The 21148-nt window shown below is 42.8% G+C and overlaps 1 protein-coding gene across 2 annotated transcripts; it reads right to left on the bottom strand.

The window, feature by feature from the left end:
- Window positions 1–5541: 5541 nt before the first annotated feature.
- sp7 (Sp7 transcription factor) lies at window positions 5542–8758 on the bottom strand. 2 transcript variants are annotated; one of them, XM_030052233.1, is made up of 2 exons: window positions 8738–8758; window positions 5542–6894 (listed from the first exon to the last, which is right to left on the bottom strand). In XM_030052233.1, exons 1-2 carry the CDS (start codon window positions 8756–8758, stop codon window positions 5542–5544), a joined length of 1374 nt encoding a protein of 457 aa, XP_029908093.1. The 2 variants fall into 2 exon arrangements, with proteins under 2 accessions (XP_029908093.1, XP_029908092.1); XM_030052232.1 differs by having other exon boundaries at window positions 8723–8758.
- Between the last annotated feature and the right edge of the window lie 12390 nt (window positions 8759–21148).

Consider the following 21148-nt stretch of genomic DNA (forward strand, 5'->3'; position numbering starts at 1 on the left):
TGGTGAAGGGGGAGAGGGGGTTTGTGGCCGTGGCTCCGAGGGGGTGAGGCAGCTCATGGTCAGGGCCCCCGCCGGACACGCTGGCGCCTCGCGCTGGAGGACTTCAGAACCACCACACTCCTCCACCAAAACCCTGCCAACCCTGGCTCCCTGCTCCCGCTTCCAACCCAAATCACTCAGTTCTCTAACTTCATTTTGACTCTCGCTCCCTCTCTGTCTGTCTCTCTCTCTCTCTCTCTCTCTCTCTCTCTCTCTCCCTCTCTCTCTCTCTCACTCACTCTCTCTCTCTGTCCCCCCTTCTTCAATTTCCTCATTCACTTGATCCAAATCCTGATTCATTTGTTGTTTGGGTGGTTTCTCTTTTCTCACAAACCACGGTACTTTCAGTGGCAGGTCTATCTTATTGTGTTTTCTCTACCTTTTTTTCTTTTTTTTTGAGGGTTTTGTGTTTCCTTATCCACTATCCCTTCACTGCTCTTTCTCTCTTAAATCCCTTCCCTTTAAATGTTCCAAGGAAGTATTTAGTGGCTTGAGCTAAAAAAAAAAAAAAAAAACAGGGATGGTTTGGGCTGTATGTCAGTCAGAATACCATCAGGATAGTAAGCATTTTCAAAAGGAAAGAACAGTTTATGGGTGCTCTATATATTTGTAAGAGTATTAGGTTATAATGGGCACCAATTTTCTAAGTGTTTTTCCTACCATCTCCAAGAGCTATTTGCTCTGTGCCGTCAGTGTATAGGACTATTTCTCTTGTCAATGAATAAGACTTTCCATTGAGGTTGAAGTTAAATAAGCCATACCAGCCTAATGTGCTTTGCTGTCACTGTAGATCCCCTTACATTTGTATTTGTTCGATTTATCATTCATCGTGATTGGGAAATGTAAATTGCTATTACATAACAAATTTTTTTTTACAAGGGGAAAAAAATAGAAAATGTCCTCAATCTTTAATTTTTTGAAGTACCAAAGCATTGCAAGCAAAAGCAGAAAAGTGAGCAAAGCGGATATTCAGAAATTTGTGACGGCACCTACTACTGTGTGTAATTGAATTACGGATGTCAAACATCTTAAGTAGAGTGGATATGTCTTTTTACGTGTCACACATGCAATTTTCTTAACTTCATTTTCCCCTGGAAGCAATTTGTCATCCGGAGGCCATTAAATGGGAACCATATTATCTTTTTAAAGGGGCACAGTCACCCACAACCCTCCCACAGTTCCTATAAACAAAATGGCCTCATTTAGTTGCACATTTGGTGCACTGTACACTAAGGGTGGACTCCCTTTGTAAAGATGAGTGTTAGGCTTATAAATGGCCGAATGAACAGATAGTATCACAGTGCTGTCGAAATTATGCATGTCATTCCAATTTTCAAAACTGATGAAGGCACACAGACCACAGACTATTTTTGATAAAGGCCAGCGGGTAATCCATTGTCTTTCAGTTATGTATTTCTGTTGCAGATCGCACAGTGAGGATGAGGAAGGAGCCGGGAAAGACATGTGACACCATAACGCGAGTCAGACTCAAAGACATGTTACCACGATGTGTAAATTTAGTGCATAGTACATAAATGAAGGCAAGCACAAAGGATGAGAACAAGGACATCTATACTCACTTAGGCACACCCAATGTGCTTTTTTATAACATACAGTTGGTTGGCACAAATCGAGTTTTCCCTGCCTGACAAATGCAAATGACGGTTAAAAATGATAGGTTAAATAGACATGAAGTGCATTTGTAAGAGGGCTCGACCTTTTCACCTCTTGTCCTCTCTTATCTGTTGTGTTTTCCTCTTCCACCCCTGTTTTCTTTGACCTGACCTCTGCTCCTCTCTGGGTCATATTATGGTTCACTCAGGTCAGTTTTCCTTTCCCCCTTTACCCAAGACCTTATCTTGTTTTTGCTTACAGCCTGAGTGCAAAGCCTTTGGGCACGCTGACATTCTTCTCCCTTTCTCCCCCGACTCGGCCACAGAGAGCCAGTCACACCTGCAGACACCTGTGCTTTTGTCCTGCCTTAAATGCCTGACTCCACCCCCCCTGTATACCCACAGGCTTGGGGAAGCAGGCGCCCGTGCCTGTGGCTGTGTCAGAGCACCTCATTGTTTCACATGACTATTCAGTTAGGACCAGATAATAGCAGGAAAAGAGATTCATTAACATTTGGTTTAACACATCATGGTGTGTTGATCTCTTATTTTAAAGTGCAAGAGTGCTTGAAGGGTATGCAACCTAATCTGAGTGCCTTGGAAAGTTCAAACCCTCTTGTGTAATTCATTAAGCTTAAGTTTGTGTTACTCATCAAGTCTTAGAGCGAAACTAAACACTCCTTTAGTGAATGTTTTAAATTACTTCTTCATGTTATTTGGGCAGGAAATGAGCTGTGTGATGGCTTTAACAGGTCGGTTTGTTATCCTCTGTAATGGCCTTTTTCTTCCTGGTCTCCAACAACTGTATTTAATGTCGTGATATGGACTATACATTTGCCATTGTAAATGGAGTCTAGGGGGGATGAGTGGGCAAACCATATGGAACAGATTGTCCAGATTCTGGTTGTGCCCCTATGTGTCACTGCATGTATATTTATCTTTTTATGGCCGTATTTGAAGCAACACTTAATGTTTCCTGGCTTTCTAAATAAAAGAAGTAAAAATAAAGTTAAGGTTATACCACCACCACTGCTGAGGGAGTGTATTTAAAAAGGCAGAAAATACCAGTAGCAGCGGAGGTTTTAAAAGCCACTGACCGTCTCCTTACCCCCCACCCTCAGTCACTGGCCTGACACACCCTACCCTTACCCCATTCCCCTGTTTGCCTTTTATGTTGTGGACTCGACCGCGCACCCACTTCAGACCACCATAAACATGTCGGTCCCTGATGACAGAGTCGGCCCCGGGACGTTTTATATAAATTGACCTCAACTACAGCTCATTAGAAGCCCTAAATTGGAACCATGCAGCCTGGGAAGTGTAAATGGTGCAACAGGAGAGTCAGTAGCTACGGGGGTGTTCCAGCAGCACAGGTCTCCTGTGCGCTTCCCTAATGAAAATCTGCACTTTGTCAGATTTTTTCTCCCTATTGTAAATGCCTCTTAGGACAGTATTCAGTGACTCAGGATTTTAATGTTTCACTGCAAACACGCGGCCCATTTCAAATGTCACCTGTCTGCATGTTTTATAGAGGAGCAGTGCTATCCCGCGGGGCTATTATATTAGAAAGATATACGCCGTGACTGATAGATGAGATAATTCTTTGCCAGATTCTCTTGCAGTACACAACCCACCTGTTGCTGGCCTCACTCAGTCCTCCCTAAGGTTTTTTTTCTCCTATTTTAATGGATAGTGGTCAGTCCACCCACCTTAAGTATTTTTATTGGTCTGCAATAACAGAACCAACAGGAAATTGGGCAGAAAAGGACCTACAGTATCAGCCACCTATTGTGATTCAAATTCTCTGGCAAAAACAAACAAACAAAAAAAAAAATACAAAGCATGTAGCAGGACAGTGTTTTGTGTGATAACGTAAAATATGGCTTGAGGACAGCCATGCTCCTCATTAGTACCCGCACATCATGTCTTTCGCTGTGCATCTTGTCTTAATTGGGGCCCTTTGTGTGACCGCCTCCCTCAATAAACAATACAACCGCAGCTCCCCTCTCCTAATCCCCTCTTCTCTCCTCCATTGACTGAGCTGGAGCATCGCTAGCAGTAATTACCCCTCTCAAGCTGGAGAGTGGAGTAATTGTCTGGAGTGTAACTACAGTGGCTCTCTGAAAGGGGGTCATTGTGTGGGACCAAGACTTCACCTCAGTGGATGGCTTTGTTTGTACTGCAAAAGATAATGAAAGTATTTGGTCAGCCATGTGAGGTGGAAATAGAGTAAGATATGAAAAGGGGGGAGGGAGGACGAGCAGCAAGAGGTGAGCGAGGAGGGGATGGCGTGTTGAGGCCTGAACTTAACAGTTAATGGACAACTGCTTTTCATTTGCTGCATCTTGAAGTAGAATCGCTTTTCCACACACACTGTTTACACCCTTAGGCAATTTCTTACATTTCTCAGAAGCCCATGTAGGCCTATATATATAAAAAAAAAGGCCAGGGAAGAAAATTCATTTGGAATGTCTTTACTTTTAAAAGCACCAAAACAGTCATGATTCGACACCATGACACTTACATCACGTACATCTTTACCAGGTTCATGCTTTATCACTATTTACAGTATCTTCTACTTTCATTTCACATCCAAATCAGCAAACATCTATGGTTCAGTTTTACCATGATCAAAATTATCAACAACAACAGAAAGCTATCACCTTTATCTTTCTTTGGACTGAAGCAACATAGACGTTGTTTCATTGTGGAAAGTTACACACTTCTGAAAATATAGAAAACATAAAAAAGTAGAAAAATAACACACCTAACAATATCTCTATTGTTTGGAAAAGCATAGTATGTACAAACAAGGAGAAGCCCTTATTAACTATTACTTTGCCAGGTGTGGAAAACTTCACAATTAAAAGGTTACACAGAAATAGTTTACACACACACATATCTAACTTCAAGATCTATAAATAAATCTCCAAACACAATAGCCACAACTCCACCTTATAACCAATAAATAGAAACAAAAGTCTTAATTTAATCAAATGTTTTTGGCCAGCTTCAACCATCTTGCATTTTCCAGGTATTATATTTCCTGCATGATGCAAGATAATCTTTCATGTGTATAATTTAAGACATAAATTAGATTATTTATGTAAATATGAAATTAAATTAGACATAGTAGGAAGCAAACAGGCACAAAAGTGAGATACAAAACTTTTACATCAATTTCCATTAGAAACAAGAAGCAGTTTGTAATACTGTCCATTGATTGTTTCAAGAATAATGAATAAGTATCAAAGTACTGCTGTAAATCTTATTTTTTTTTCCTTTAGGCATGCAATGCTCCATCAACTCAATCATCTTAACCATAACTCTCGTTCTAAAACTTCTTTCCTTTTGCGGCTTCATAGCTCTTTTCCTTCTGCTTTTGCAGATTAAATTTCCCCAGTGGTTTGTCTCATTTGAAATGCAGAAAATGTGTGTAGGCTACTATGTGTGTATGCGTGTGTGTGTGTGTGTGTGTGTGTGTGTGTGTGTGTGTGTGTGTAAATGCATGCATATGTATGTGTTTCCAGGCATGTATGGATTTATGTATGCTCGCACATTTGCTCGTAGCTGTTTCTCTGCATGCATTTGTGCTTGCATGCATGTGTGCATTTGTGTATTTGCTGCTTCCATATTTGCTTATACTTCAAATGTTTTCCAAGTTTGCTCGTGAGCGTGTGTGGTCCACACAAAGTGAAGTGATTGCTACCTGCAACATGCTCAGTCATTTATCATCAAAGTCTTTTCAAACTTGGTGCATTGTATCCTTAAGCATGTCTTGAAACAAAGATAGTGTGTCTTTTTGTACTTAAAATGATGAACTTATCACCACAGAAAAAATTAACCCAGCCATGCTTCAAAATAGGAATGCATAGATTAATGCATGAAGTCAGATCTCCAGCAGTCCGCTGCTGTTCTCCACTCGATTAGGGGTGCCAGTCTTTTCATCTCCATTGGTGATTGGGTCAGGGACAGAGTTGGCGGGTACAGCACTGTTGTTAAGGTCTGCGCTCTCTTCGTTCCTAGGATCTGTGTCTCCCTCCACAGCCACACCTTTCCCCTGCAGTGCAGACTCTGCGTGGGTCTTCTGGTGCTTGGAGAGGTGGTCGCTGCGTGTGAAACGCTTGTTGCACAGCAGGCAGGTGAACTTCTTCTCCCGTGTATGCGTGCGCACATGCCTCTCCAGTTCGTCTGAGCGGGTGAAACGCTTCCCGCAGAACAGCCAGTTGCAGACGAAAGGCCTCTCGCCAGTGTGCCAGCGCAGGTGGGCTTTGAGGTGGGATGCCTTGCCGTAGACCTTCCCGCAGCCCGGGATGTGGCAGCTGTGGACGGGCTTCTTCCTCAGGGATGCGGCTGAGGCCCCCAGCCTCTCCAGCTCCTGGCAGTTGGGGCAATCACAGGAAGACCTGGTGGGCGTTGCTCCTCCGCCGTAGCCCCCTGATCCCCTTGCTGGCTTCAGGCCCATAGGGCTCTCTATTAGCCCTGCACTGGGCACAGGCTTGGGCTTGTACATGTCCTGGGGTAGCATGTGCTGGGAGGGCTGAAGGAGGTGTGAGGAGGAGCCCAGGCCCACGGAGGGGTAAGGAGCTGGGTTGAGGGGTGTGAAGTCGGTGCTGTAGCTGGGCAGCTGGGGGCTAAGAGATGCCTGGGGTGCTACAGGCTGCAGGGAGGCCTGGAGACCTCCGTCCGCCTGAGGCTGGGTTGCTGACAGCCAGTTAGAGTTGGGGTGGACGTCCCACCAGGAGGATGTGGCATTCGCTGGCGCAGCAGTGATGCCAGGGTGGATTCCAGCCTTATACCAGGAGCCGTAGGGGTGTGTCATATCCAGGGAGGTGTAGACACTGGTGAGGCAGTCGGCCGTAGCGTGGGCCTTGGACACGAGAAGAGACGGGTCCTGGGAGACAGAGGTCTGGAAGGAGTGGGTGAAAGGGTTATACTCTGAAGTGTAGCCTCCAGCTGAAGGAGGGGGGCTTCCAGTAGGGGTGAGCAGTCCTCCACCTCCACCTCCTCCTCCCGTTGTGGTGAAGGAGCCAGTGTAGGAGTCCGCCAGGCCACTGCCGTCTGCAGTCCGCCCGTTCTTGGCTGTCTGAAGGTCAGAGGTCATGGCGTAGGGTTTCTTTACAGGAGTGTTGCTGCCAGTCTTACCGGGTGTAGCTGAATCCCTGACGGGGCTGGTGCTGCCAAACTTGTTACAGGTAGCAGTCAACATAGCCAGAGGACTGGAGCCATAACGTGCTTCTTCCTGGACAGGAGGAGGAGAGGAGGAGGAGGAGGAGGAGGAGGAGGAGAGAGAAAATGAGACTGTCTGTCTGCAGGAAATGGCTGCTTGCTGCTGCTGCTTCTGTCAGTGTCAACTCTAATAAAAAACTTATGTCAGACTGCCACCACTGGCTTTTCCTGCTCTCTCCATTTTCTAAGTGGTCAGGGCAATTTCAAGCAGTGTATGTTTATGCTTGTGAAAGTTCTGCTCTGCTCAGCAAAGGAGGAATCCCCTTGCTCTTTTGTTTGACTTAAACCACTGTCTACAGGCCATGTTCTTTATTTGAGATTATCATGTTTGCTTTCAAGTTGCTTGAAACTAGCTCCACAGTCTGCATAGGGAACAGCGTAGGTAAATATACATTGTGTGACTATATGCATCGTACCCATTGTTAACGGCATCAGTAATTGTGTCCCAGTTAGGCCGGACATAGATATCTTGCCAAACATGTTTTTTTTTGTCTCTAGTGGTCACCATGGCATCGCAGATGGTTAGACATGCTAAGTTTATAACTTGCCACAATGGAACACTTTATCATAACCATCTCGCCACTGTTCTGTTTTTTTTTTTTTCCTCTTACTGATTTGGAGGTTAGCAGTGTCTCTGTCAATCATCATGTTAGTCAGATCATGGCATGCCATTTCCTGAAAACATAACATTGGTCTATATGGAAAGCTCAGCATTTTCCACTTTTCAAGTGAATGCTGATATGCGACTGAACCTCTCCGTACGCTGTGAATAGAAGCCATTTAATTTACCTAAAAGATTAATTGCTTTTTCTAAGCTCCTGCTTTACAATGAAACATGTGATTAGCAACTTTTGCCAACACATCAGGGCATTTTATGTCTGTACCTTTACTAGATACTGCACTCTTAAACCAAAATCACTATAATGTCCCTATAATTTTACTAAAGGTGCTGAAAGTATCTCCATGCTGCTTTGATGAGGCATTTACACTGACTTTGTAGTACTTTATGGTATCTGTTATCTCCTTTGGTATTACTATAATATTCTTAGAATATTTCTGTGTGGATTGAAGTTCGTCATGATATCTGTATAGCATCCTATCAAATTTCTGTATAAGATTACTATATTTATGTGTCATCCTAGCTTGTAATTTTGAAAATTTCTTCCAGTCTTTGCAGCATTTGCATTACTGCACTTAAGACATAACACCACAGGCTTTCCATGCTGCCTCTCCAGTCAGAGATGATTATCACCCTTTCCTCCAACAAGTGCCTGGGGTCAAATCGGCCCATCCTGTTGCTTAAGCTCCTTGTTACCAGATTAATAATGCTCAGTCACAGACCTAATGTTGTAGCCCAGTGCGTGTTGGCTCTGCACTGTCTTGCTGCCTACAACGGTGACTGTAGGAAATATGCTGTAGTTTAAATGGCACTGACTTTTTTTCTGCATGTTATTGGTGACAAAGATACAAAAATAGGCCTAGGGTAAGTGTAATTGTTAGCGTATGCAAAAGTAAACAGAGGAGCGCATCTCACTGGAGCATTTCTGAGCAAAACTCGTTAGACAGCTCACGCGCTACAACACAAATCACAATAAGCCCACAAAGCATTACTTATCAGCTTTAGATTCTAATTTTCAACTTTCGATTGTGTCACAGATTCAATCTGTCTTCCATCATTTTCAGACGCCAACACATTCAAATGCCAACAGCGCAGACTAAAGTTTCCTCACCTCAGGTTACAACTGCGTTACTTCAAAATGAACTCGAGCAGGAATTTCCCACAGCATTCATGACGTAAAAAGTTGCGTTTGTATGTGAAAAAAAGAAACAAAAACACTTACAATTACATTCCCTACCTCCAGAATAGATGCGGCCATCCCTGAGAAACAAAATCCTAAGAAGGCAGAGGGGGAGTGGGAGAAGCGCAGCTCTCTGTCCCGGGACAGTTTGGAAGAACTTGGGCACTAGCGCGGGGAAGTGTTTTGAGAGACGGGGAGCCCGCCCCCTAATTATAAGCTATGGGCTCTTTGAAGACTCGCTGAGAAGCAATAAAAACCGAGAGAGGGAGGAAAATGGATGCAGATTGGTGGATAAAAGAGGACATCCCACCTCCCCAAACCGAGAGAGTGTCGAATCATTTTTCAAGATAAATGTATGAATGGGTTACTCATCAATCACCATGTCGCCATTATTTCAATTTCACTGTCATGTTTTTTTTTCCTCCACAGGGATAATCTCTGTTGGTAGGCTACGGCCTGAAGCATGCGGGATATCAGCTACATTTTCACATAATCTCACAATGAAATATCTCAGGCACTGTCTGGCCGGCTTATCTTCTCTCCATAAACACAATTGATATATTTGGACATAAATGCCATTCTGCTATTAGGCATATCTAGGAGCTCAAAGGCTAGGGATTTCCGATCCAGGGTCTTAAAAGTAATAGCCGCACTGTAAATAAGATTTGAAGTGAAAAAATACAGAGCTGCTTTTTCCAGTTTCCTCCGAGAGGGGAAAAATAACAAAAGAACATGTAGCCTCGGCCTGCGCCACATAAATCAAAAAATTAAGCTGACCGAGTCTGTGGTTTTCATTTGAGATTTTATTATTCTGGTTTCAACCCTCTCTCTGTTTTCAATATTCTTAAATGCAGTTAACTGCGTTTTTAGACATTAACTGATGGTTAAAAAAGGCTCAACTACAGAGACAAGCAAAGAATGAGAGGGGCAAGTCATTAAATAAAATAAAGAAGAGATTATCACATCAAATAAAACGCGCTCAAATGGCGCTATACACTAGGGGAAACTGGCAAGACTGTTTCCTCAAGTGAGACTTTTGATTAAAAGAGGAGGAAATGAAGGATGAAAGCTAGTATTTGTTTGAAAGTGCAAAAACAAAAAAGTCTTGCCTGAAACTTCTGTAAAATGATATTTTTTAAAATTGCCACAAACATCTTTGTATCATCATTAATGTTGTCTCATGAGTCTATAATAAAAAAAAATATTTCAAAGAAAAATATGAGGAGGCCTAATGTTGCTCAGCTGCCTTGTTTGCTAAATAGTTCGTAGCATCTCCCCCCAAAAGGCCTGCATTTACTTTAGGCCACTGGCAGTGATCTCTGCAACACAAAATGTATTATTTGCCTCTCACCATTTGACAATGGCAAAAATAAAAATAAATTATATAGATTCATTTTCAGTTAAAAAATCATAAATCACCCAGGGAAGTCAGTTAATGTTGTATTTTAAGCATAAATACAAATTCCTTGTTATACCAGCAGTCAGGAATATAGTGGTGAGAACACCTGAACACCTAAATCCACCTTTTTATTTGTTTGCCTTTATATGCTGATGTAAATCATTATTACCTAAATAGTATTATCACAGTAGTATCAAGCTTATATGAGTTACATGAAGAAGACTTTTAAGGGGATATTTAAAAACATGAATCTATTCTCATGTAGTATATCTGTAGACACTAATGCCTGCAGTATTACACTGAATAAGAATTAGAAACAGCATCAGCTGGATCATTTTTTTCAGTGAAAAGTAACACAGAATAAATCATATATATCATAATGTTGGTATTTGGAAAGTTGTGATACTGTCATGTGTAACTCAGTCTCCAAAACAAGCAGTTTTTCCATAACTTTGAAGTGATGTTATTCAGTGTACATGTTAAAACATTGTCTCAGAGCCACTGACATCGTCTGATGTATCTGGAACCAAGTCAAGCCGCTGCAAGGTGGCATTTGCTTGATCGATTTTTATATATTGGGTGAAAAAAGGGATTCTTAGCTTTCAGATTTCAGCAAGTACGATTCTCAGCGCCTTTTGTGGGCGTCTCTTTTTCTCTGAAGGAGAGTACAGAAGATTAAAATTGTTGTCAAAAATAAACATATAATTTCTGTCCTTATTTTCTCCTCAATTACAGGGCATGGTCAGAGCTGGGCTTGTCGTTCTGGAGAGTCTGGCCCTCACATGAACACAGCGGCTATATTTGGCAGTCTGCTCTCCAACTGACCTTCATCGCTTTATTTTCTTATTCCAAAAGGGTGTGAGTAGAAGAACAAAGACTGCAACATGCACATAGTTTACACTCTCACACACTCCTACAGGATTGTATTCACACCCGTTTAAACTTCACCTCTGAATTGAGGGCAATGTATCACAGAACATAACACCCGTTGAGTGCCCCATCTATGTATGTATGTATGTATGTATGTATGTATGTATGTATGTATGTATGTATGTATGTATGTATCTATCTATCTATCTATCTATCTATCTATCATCCATCCATCCATTGATCTACCTAGCTATCTGTCTGAGTGGTTTTACATGTAAGCATGCAAAATAACAATTATGTCACTTGAAAAGCTGGAGATCCACTAAGGAATAAATGAGACAAAATGCTGCGTATCCATAGGAAATGGACCATGAGGTCTGTAATGAACATCAAGTGCCAAAATCCTCACAGACACATGTGAATTTGTCATACGTGGCAAGTTTCTTGACACATTCTGAGGCATTTCCTTGCCCTCTCATTTGGCACATGGCCTCTTATTGGCATAAGCCTTTAAGTTAAGGTTTCCTTTTCTTCTTATCGTTCATTAATGCTCCATGTTTTACATTAAGCTGAAATGAGAGGGGAGGCAAGAGCTCCTATACTGTAGCTAAGTGGTCCGCATGGGCTGCCTTTGCTCATTTTATAAGACTTGTAGTAATCTAAATCTTTGGCGTGTTCTCATTTACAGTCGTCTTCAAAAGGGAGCAAGTGAGATCTATAATTACAGATTGTGTTCAGCGCTTAACAGCCCCTTCAAAAAGCTTTCTCTGCTCTATTTACTATTTTCTGCTCCTTGTGGTTTAGATTTCAGGGTAGGTACAGTAGGCACTGCGGGTGTGATGATCATTGGGGTATTGGGTGGGCACAATTACGTTCCACAGAGCTGATTGCATTTTTTATTTGGACAGTTATTCTCTCCACATGTCAGTTACCATGTGCATTTTTTTTGGAGGGAATAAATGAATGGAGCAATCTCTCCAGTAGATTTGCCCAGGCCTTTTGAAGATTATCTAGTTATGTAAGTTATGAATCTTTATCAAAAAGATTAGCTAAATCAGACCTCTCCTACAGCAAGGTCAAACCTTCTTGGTGGTAGTTGGTACCCAGTCTCCACTCCTATACCATCCAAAACCCATCAGTAAACATGACCAGTGGTGGCGAATATTGAAAAAGAGCTGCTTCAGGTAGAGCCAGTCCAATTTTCTCATCAGTAACCTCAAGGTATCTTCAACATCAAAGTAGTTTCTTCTGCTTTCTGGAAGGCAGCTGATCTTATACATTTCAAATGAGAATGATTCATCTTCATCACCGTGTGGCAGGCTGTCCTCAGGTATATTACCAGAGGTGGAAGTAACTAATTACATTTACTCACATTACATTACTTTACTGTAAATCATTAGCTTTTTGTGTACATGTTCTTTTTTTGAGTATTTGAGTACAACGCTCTAATTTTACTTGGAGCATTGTACTTCACTACATTTTAAATAACATCCACTACAGAGAACAAATGATCAATGACAGATTGTGGCACCTTTCATAGTGAACAGTCAGTCAGCAAAGATGAGGAGGAATCTGGTTTCCAAATAATAGCTGCACGATGAAAAACTGCTGATGATCAGTTCAAGTGAGAACCATTCAACTGGAAAAAATATGGAATAAATGTGGGGGAAAAGTGGGAAAATATCAGAGAGTTGGCTTGATGATGAGAGCCAAGTAGACTCAACCATCATATTATGTGCTTAGTCCACATTTGTCAGTTGAGTCTACAGGGTCCTCACTTCAATCAGCCCTCATCAGTTTTGCAGAATGCACCTTTAAAAGACTCTAGTCTGAATGGTGTGCTCTCGTCCTTTTATAACCGCATGGAAACAATCTCGCCTAACACAGTTACTGTTTTGAAAAAGGACCTCAGTAACTTTTTCTCCCTCTTTTTACTTTATTAAAGTTGATTTTTATAGCAGAACGTCTTCTCTTGCCTTACCTCAGTAAGGTAACAGCACTTCTACTTGAGTAGTGGAGTTGTTTCTAACTCAACATGGTACATCACCTCAACTATCTGAAGGGAACCCTCAGAGTGCTCCCCTTTTTTCCTGCTGTGCTCCTGGTTGACTTGAACAGTGTATCATGAATGCACAGATGACTTCCTTCACTCATTAATAATCCAAGGAGTTCAATCTTTGCTTTTTTCGTCACTTTGTCACTCAGTTATCCAGCTCTGATGATTAGGATAGTCTGAATTACAACTTTGAACATACAGGCATGTAAATACGGCCAAATATGTATTTTTCATTGTTTTCAACAATTGATTATGCTGCCCAACGTACCACCGAACACTGTCTCATATTATGTCAAAACCATCAAGTAGAATTTGTTTCTCCGCACATTGTTTATCATGTATTTCTTTCTGTAATTTCTCGAATGGAAATTACAATGTAGGCCGCTGCAAAACTCTGCATAGCTGTCATCAACTTCTCGTGCGTTTTGGTCATGGCTGGCAGAATTTTTCTCATCTTTTCACAACAAAAAAAGTTTTGCCTTGGTAAGAAAACAGGATTAAAACAAGGAAAAAAAAGTATTGGTTGCCTCCAGAAAGTTCAGCAGTGGTCAGCTTTTCCATGCTAAGCTCACTAGTCGCCCAGCTTCATATTGCTGGACATTCTTTTGGTCGTTCAGCTCGATAGAAAATGAATGTGCTTCCCGTGAGCAGTTGCTCGAGGTGATGGCAGTGTTTGCGCAGTTTGTCTTGCATACATCCAAATCTTGTGAGAAGAAATAGAGCCTGCGCCCTCGTAGAGCTTGTTGTACTCCGCGCTTCTCTCACCACTGTATGAAAGAGCTGGGCGGGAAGGCGGTGAGGATTTAAGGGGCTCAAACTTGTGGTGCCACTGTTTTGTGTGGGGATTGAGAGGGATCAAGGTGTGTGATTGGAGGGGGGCAACAGTGCAAACACATGCACAATTCCCAACAGCTCCCCTGCATGCAGTGTAGAGAGACAAAATGGTTAGGCTTCATCTGCACATACATCATACGCTCGCTTTTATATGCGTCTTATTTTAAAGGGGGACTAGCTCTCTGTTTTCTACATTGGTTTTAAACTGGCCTCGGTATCATTAGGACATTACAGCAGCCAAGTTAGTGTGTATAATGGTGGATCAATGGAATATCTCTCCGTAATGCATTTCCCTTGACATTCCTCTCTGGGCTGCAACCCTCAGAAAATTAACAATGTTAATAATACTGCGACGGAGGGGGAAAATTGAAATGATTAGATGTGTTTTACTTCGCTGCTGATGGAAATGTGGTAAGAGGGAATCAGGGTCAGGGATAGACTTGCCTTGCAGCATGACTCCGTGCTATTTTTCCAGGCTGTGTGGTCAAAGATTCAGAAAGCTTGTCAACGGAAAATGAGAGAGCAAGCGAAGTGGGGGAGAAGAGAGAGAGAGACAGCGATATATATACGTAAAGAGAGACAGACAGAGAGACAAGGGGGGACAGAGTGGTGGGTCATACACCAAATAGGTTGTTAATTAATATCACTGTTGATATTGCATCAAGCAGATATTTGCCACTGAGCCGTTTCTGAGTCAGACATGAAAAGCAACAAGATGCTTTTAATAAAATGACCTGCCTGGTTCAAGTGGTCTGTCTCCACTGTTGGGGCATGTTGGCGGCTTTGAGTAATCCAACCACCAACAGGCAGCATTTCAACCAGTGGACAGAACACAGTCAGTCACCAGACTTGTTGTTAATCACATATAGCAGTGAGGACAAAGTAATCTTTTCCCTATGTGAGGATTTTTTCCTCTTCACATATGAAAAGACTGCAGTGCTGCTTTTGTACTGTAAATGCTGCAAAAGGAGCGAGTCATGCTATATGTGCAAGTGTCTTTTCTACAGGCAAAAAAGACACTGCCACCACCCCGCGAAGCTGAGTTCACCGTCTTCTTACTGTCTCGCTCTTTGGGAATAATCACTCGTACAATAAATAGCGTTGAGGAGAGATTGATTGTTTTCCTCCGTGATTTTTTTGCACATTCCTTCAATCTGACAGGACTCTTGTGCCGCTTTAAAATTCTAAACATTGCATAACATGTTTAATGTTTTGTTTATGACACAAGGTATTACATGCAAGTATGAGCTCCATAAACTCAGCAGTCTGTCTACCCCCAAACAAAACCTGGTCCACCGCCTTCTTGCTGTATACAAGCCGACGGCTGGCCTGTAATCTCCCTGTCTGTCTGGGAGACCTGTGGCCACCTAATGGCCCATACAGGCGTCATGCATGCAATTGCTCAGAATGGCGCAAGGACGGCTTCTTTCAATTTCTTCTTTATGCATACTTTGTGAAAGAGAGGGATTTGAGTGCTCCACATATCGAGTGGACACTGCAGACTGAGAGTCAGCGTGCGTGCAGCGTGATAGAGTCAGATATAGAGTTGATCCTTAACCCCAGAGCGGGCCAGTATGTCATAAAAACATATTTTGTCTAACCCCCATCTGCACTGGGACGTTTATGAAACTAATTTAACGGTTAGCATCTGTAAAACGCTCCATTTATTCAAGTTGCTTTCATTTGCAGTGTTGTGTTTTTGATGGGGAGAGCCTGGCTGTTTGAATATGAAGACTTCATTTATGAAAAAGCAGATTAATCAATTCCTGAAAAAAAATGAGTTGAGTGAGAAAATGAGTTGTATGCAATGTTTCGTTTAACATATTTTCCGAATCCACTGTTCAAAATTTTATATTTATATTGCCCATGTGTTAGCCAACTAGTATGATTTCTTTTGACTGAAATTACCCGGGATTTATAGAAATGAATACAATTGGATTTTTCTTTTGAAGATTTTCCTTTGTAAACACACTCTTCATGTTACCTGTGGTGTTAACATAATTTAAAAAAATGTAAAAATTGCTTTTCAACCATTGTAGTTTGAAAAAGCATTTCAGCTCCCCATAGTGTTGTACTCGTGTGTTAGCAGAGACTCTTCAGCATGGTGGGCTCCATGTGCGAACCAAGACACACAAGGAAACACCGCAATGTAAATACTTGTTTCAGTTGATCAAGCCAAGAGCGGTTGCGTGCAGGGGGGCAGCAATAACTCGGTGCCAACGTATGCCGATGTGCATGTGTTTCTGAATGTGGAGGCATGCCTTCATGTGTCTGTGTGTGTGCCTCGAACCTCCAGCCTCAGATTCTTTAATGTGAGTCAGTGTATTGAGTCACTAAGCCCGTGCGTGTCAGTATTTTAATCTCTTTGAACAATTAGCTGCCACTTGTTCTTTCATGTTGACTCTTTTATCGATTTCTTCGAAGGCTGTCATGTCAGAGGGTGCTGAGCTGTACCCCGCAAGTCAGACCACCTCTCCCCTCCGCCCCGCTGGATCATACATATTTAGCTGGTGCCCCCAGACCCTGACAGCTGGTGCTGAGGTTTGGGTGGGAGCTCATTACTCCTTGGTGGAGCCCTGCCAAAAAGGAGGGGAGGGTTTTTAAGGGAGTAAATTGAGGTTTTCTTTTTTTGGTTGCTTTATTTGGTATGGTCAAATCCAACTCTGCGCGTTGTGTGATCTGTTCCATGTGTTTCGTGTGCCACCAGCAGCCATCTTTGGGTCCCCTCACCCAGGAAATAACTTATGTTCTGCTCGATTTAATGAACTCCTGTCCTCAGCGTGCTTCTTTCACCGGAGCGCTCAGGTTTTTACTCTGTATTCAGCGGCAAAAGCCTCCTCTCTTTAACAAGGTGACTTGTGCCAATTGGGTGAATGGTTTTCAGAAATCGTTTCTATCATATCTACAATAGTTGGATATGTCCACAGCATATGTAATGCTCAAAGCGTGAAATTGTCTTGAATTCCTTGTTAAATTTGTTGCAGCCAATGGTTCACTACATTGTGGGAGCATTTCTGCCAACATGGCTCTGATGCCATGTCTGCGTATAGTCAGATGGGTTGTTCCTCTATTGGATGATAGGATTCTGTTATTAATGCAAACCGCAGCAATTTTTTACTTATTAGAATAATTCTGCATGGATTTATATGACTTACTTAAACCCCTTTTAATATATTTGAGAAAGGAAAAATGGCATACTGTGAGAGCCAGTAGCCTAACTATAACTGTGATTGTTTCTATCTGGATAGGATCTTTTTTTTTTTTCTATCACAAGTTGCACTTCAGCGCTGTGGTATCCCCCTCAACAAGACAAAGCCTCCATCTCTGTAGCTCAAAGCTTTACATTTGATGTTTTAGTGCCATAACGATGTGGTTTGGGGGATTGGAACTATCGTTTATTTATGGGAGGGTTATTGCTCTGCAGGAGGGATAATATCTTCAAGCGGGTCAAAAGTGTGCGTTCCCCTCTATTTTCTAGATGGTGACCAACAGTATCAGATGTCTGCGTGTATTGAGTGATTGTGTGGAACACCAGTGAAGGCTTCTTGATTTGTATTTCCTCTCTGGAGAAGAGACTGATGTGGGGACTTCCTGGTGATAGTGATCAAGAGGAGAAAGAGAGATCAAGAAGAGCGAGAAGAGAGCTGGAGAGAGAGAGAGGGGGGCTTGGGGTAAAAACTTGGTTCGAGATTGTCAAAACTAGAGCTTGATGTAATGGATAATGTAGCGGGGCCAGAGTCTGAGCGTGCAGCAGAGTGAAATTGGAGGGCATGCAATTCAGAAATAGAATGACATTATAGGTAGGTAAAATAAGCATGTCGTACCTAAAGGGAACTTTATTACTTATAACCTAAAACCCCTAAAACAAAACAAAAAGGCCAAGCCGCACCATATGTGTGCAAGAGGAAGCTCAAGTTTTCTCTCCTTTGGACCACCCAATGCTTCACCCACACACCATCCTGAGGAACACTGGGAGTGTGTAGGACTGAATCAACCAAACTTCACATTTCATAAGATCTTGGAACTACGTGTAATACTCTCAGTTCATCTATTCTTTTATGATTTGGTGAAACACAAAACCACACAACAAAAACAGATGGATAAAAAGGTATTGGCTATGGGATTTATTTCTCATAAATGAAAAGTACACGCTGCTTCAAGTGCTGTATTGCTGAACAATGTGAGGGCAAACATTTAATCACGGAGCAAGTTGGCAACAACAAAAAAAGATATTTTTTTTTTTCATTCCGTCGTAGACTTATCCCATTCTCTAGACTGACTTAGTATACTGGAATGTAAATGTAAAATTCTCCCAAAGTCCATGGCGCTTTGACTGAAAATAAAGAAGAAAAACCTTCCTTCCCCCCACTTGCCTGAAGCCACAGCATGTGGTCTACTCTGTTGCTGCTCTAAAAATGGCAGGCGGGCGGCCTCGGGAGAAGCCCAGAACAGCCTCTACCGTAATGGCCGTGTGGGTGTGGCCCCTCGTAGATGGCTTTTGAGGGGGCCCCTCCCGGACGCCCGCACCCCTTGCCAGCACCCAAGGGCTCCAGGCTGCCTGACCAGAGACACCGCGATGCGGCCCACGCTGAACCCAGGCCGAGCCGGGCTAGGGTGGGCTGGGCTAGGCCAGGCCCAGGATGGGCTCCACAGGCGCTTCATGACAGGTTCCTGCACTCCTGCCCCCTGCTGGGATCACAGAGAACTGTGCGAAACCAAGAGGACTGTTCAGCAACAAAAAAATCATATCTCGAAAAAATGTTGCATCAGAGTTTATAGGAACTGACGAAACCGGGTTGGCTCTCACGGACAAGCATTTTATACATCTCTCTCTTTTTTTTAGTTTATTTATTTTGCTTTCTGCTTTATTCAGTTGTGACAGTGGAGAGAGACAGGAAAGGCAGGGAAGAGAGAGGGTCATCATGGGGCTCTGTCTAGAATCAAACCTGGGCCACTGCAGTAACGATTTATGTGGCACACACTCTACCAGGTGAGCCACCAGGGTGCAAGCATTTTACCATCTAAAAACATTTTCAAAGCTTGTGAAATATACTAAATGTTAGATAATATTCCAGTTCTTTACAACAGTGGTAACATAGGAAGAAGGACAATGGGGGGATAGTAGGTTTCAGCAAAACACAGACAACATATACATGCAGTTGTAGAGCCTTGGCTGCGGCTGACGCCACCAAATGAAAGAATGAGAGAAACTGGCACACTATGTGCTACCATTTCCACTGTTTTAATGTGGTGAAGACAAGGCTTTAATCCTTGAGGGAATCTTTGGCAGGTCAAACAAACACAGTGCACTTCCTTGTAGGCATCCTGTAGAGCGGTAGCCTGTCATTGACAGAAGCATAACAAACCCTGAAGAACGCTCTCTGTCTACCCGAGCTCTTTTTTCCACAGTTTACAGCCCTGTAATACTGAGACGAATGGAGGTTTGACATGCAGGTTATGCATGTAAGTCTACATATATTTGAATCAACATCTTTTGGAGATACAGGATGCTCATAACGTAGTTACTCTAGTTGTATTAATCCCCTAGTTAATCATGCTGATTTATGACTGCTCAGCTCTACCACTAAAATGCACTGAGCATGTGAAATCCATCATTGCACAGGCTAACAAAGTTTTGCCTGCACAACCGTGCATCTGATGGTAATGTGGACTGAAAGTTGATAGTGAGTGATAGGGTGAAGCCAGCCAGTCACCTTCTGGTTTGAATCAGCGGAAGGGGGTGTTGTGGAGGGGGGGGGTAGCTCTCGGTAGGTTGGCTTTTATTGCTTCTCCCCTTTGGTTTTAAACAGATCTGCCTGTTTGTGGAAGTGTGGCTGGCGGTCGGCTCCTCAGCTGGCAAGACAGCGGCGTTTAATTGCTCTTTGTTGTGGCGGGTTGGGGGAGAAGGAGGGCCTGTGGTCGCCGCTACACAATGATGCTTTGGCCTGCCAGCACACAGGCACACAGTCACACACACACACATCAAAACACACGCATAGGCACAGGCACTCATACACACTCACATGGATGCACGTAAACACTCAAAAGGCGGGCACTGCCAGCTTGAGCACCCTCACAGGCATACACACACGAGCTATTGTTGTGAAGATGCACATTTCCTGATTGAGCCGTATTCTTTTATGGACGAGCCTCTGCGATCAGAAGGGAAAGGATATTACAGATCTCAGGTCACCGCATAGCAGTGCGTGTAGGAAACAGCTTAATGGAGTAACAATGTTGGTTTATAATGGAATAACAAAGTGTTAGGAGACATAAAGGGGGAATTAGTGGAGAATAAACAGAAGCAGCATGGTTTGTATATTCATGCTGTTCTGTGAATGGGCAAGTATATAATTATCACATTTATGGGGAAGAGCTGCTGAATAATGGGTCGTTGAGGGTGTAGTGGGGCAGTGTATCCTCCCTTATTCCGCCCCTCCCAGTGTGTGTGTGTGTGTATGTGTGTGTGAGAGGGGGAGAGAGAGTGCGAGAGAGAGACTAGAGGGCGTTTCATTAACTTGTGCTTAAAAACACACTTCTTTATACTTCACGCTGTGCTCTACTCTGACTTAATTTTATCATAACCTCATATTCAGTTAGTGTGCAACCAGACTGCGTTCTTATTTTTGAGCGTTAGGGTTCACATTGTACAGTTTGGTGTGATTTTACCTTCCCCCTTCCTCCAGTCTCCTCTCTCAAGTGATGCATTTGTCCCAGCCAAAAATTTCTTTGCCTTGTTTACTTTTCCTGCAGCCCCTGCACGTGTGTTTATCCAAAACTGAAGTATTCTTTTTTCTGCTCCTCCGTCACGGTGGCTTTTGTGCTCAGCTGTGGTGAGTTTTGTGTATTTTTGTGTAATTTACTCCTACAATTGGAAGAATGATGTGCTCTTCTCCTCTGCCCAGCCCCCCATCCCTCCCAGTGAGGTTCTTTTCCATTGATGCACTTACTGTAAAGTGTTCCCTCGGCCTCCATTGCTGACCACATCAACTTGGCCAATCACTGGTGACTCATTATACACACATAAACAGAACAAAGCACAATCACAGTCATCATGGGAGATGCTGCATGCGTTTGTGCATGTTGCGCAGCAGAGTTTCAGAAGTATCCCTATCTTTGTTTTTCTTTTTCACCCTCCCCCTCTCTTTCTCTCTCTCTCACTCTCTCTCTCTCTTTCTCTCTCTTATACAAAAAAGCATGGACGCACGCAGAGTGAACACAACGGTACGCCGCTGTAATTTTTGGAAATGAAAATGGAAACTGGCACCAATTAGGGAAACCAATAAAGTAACCTCAGGGCTACATGTCT

Source organism: Myripristis murdjan, chromosome 5 (assembly GCF_902150065.1).
Source record: "Myripristis murdjan chromosome 5, fMyrMur1.1, whole genome shotgun sequence".
Lineage (NCBI taxonomy): Eukaryota > Metazoa > Chordata > Actinopteri > Holocentriformes > Holocentridae > Myripristis > Myripristis murdjan.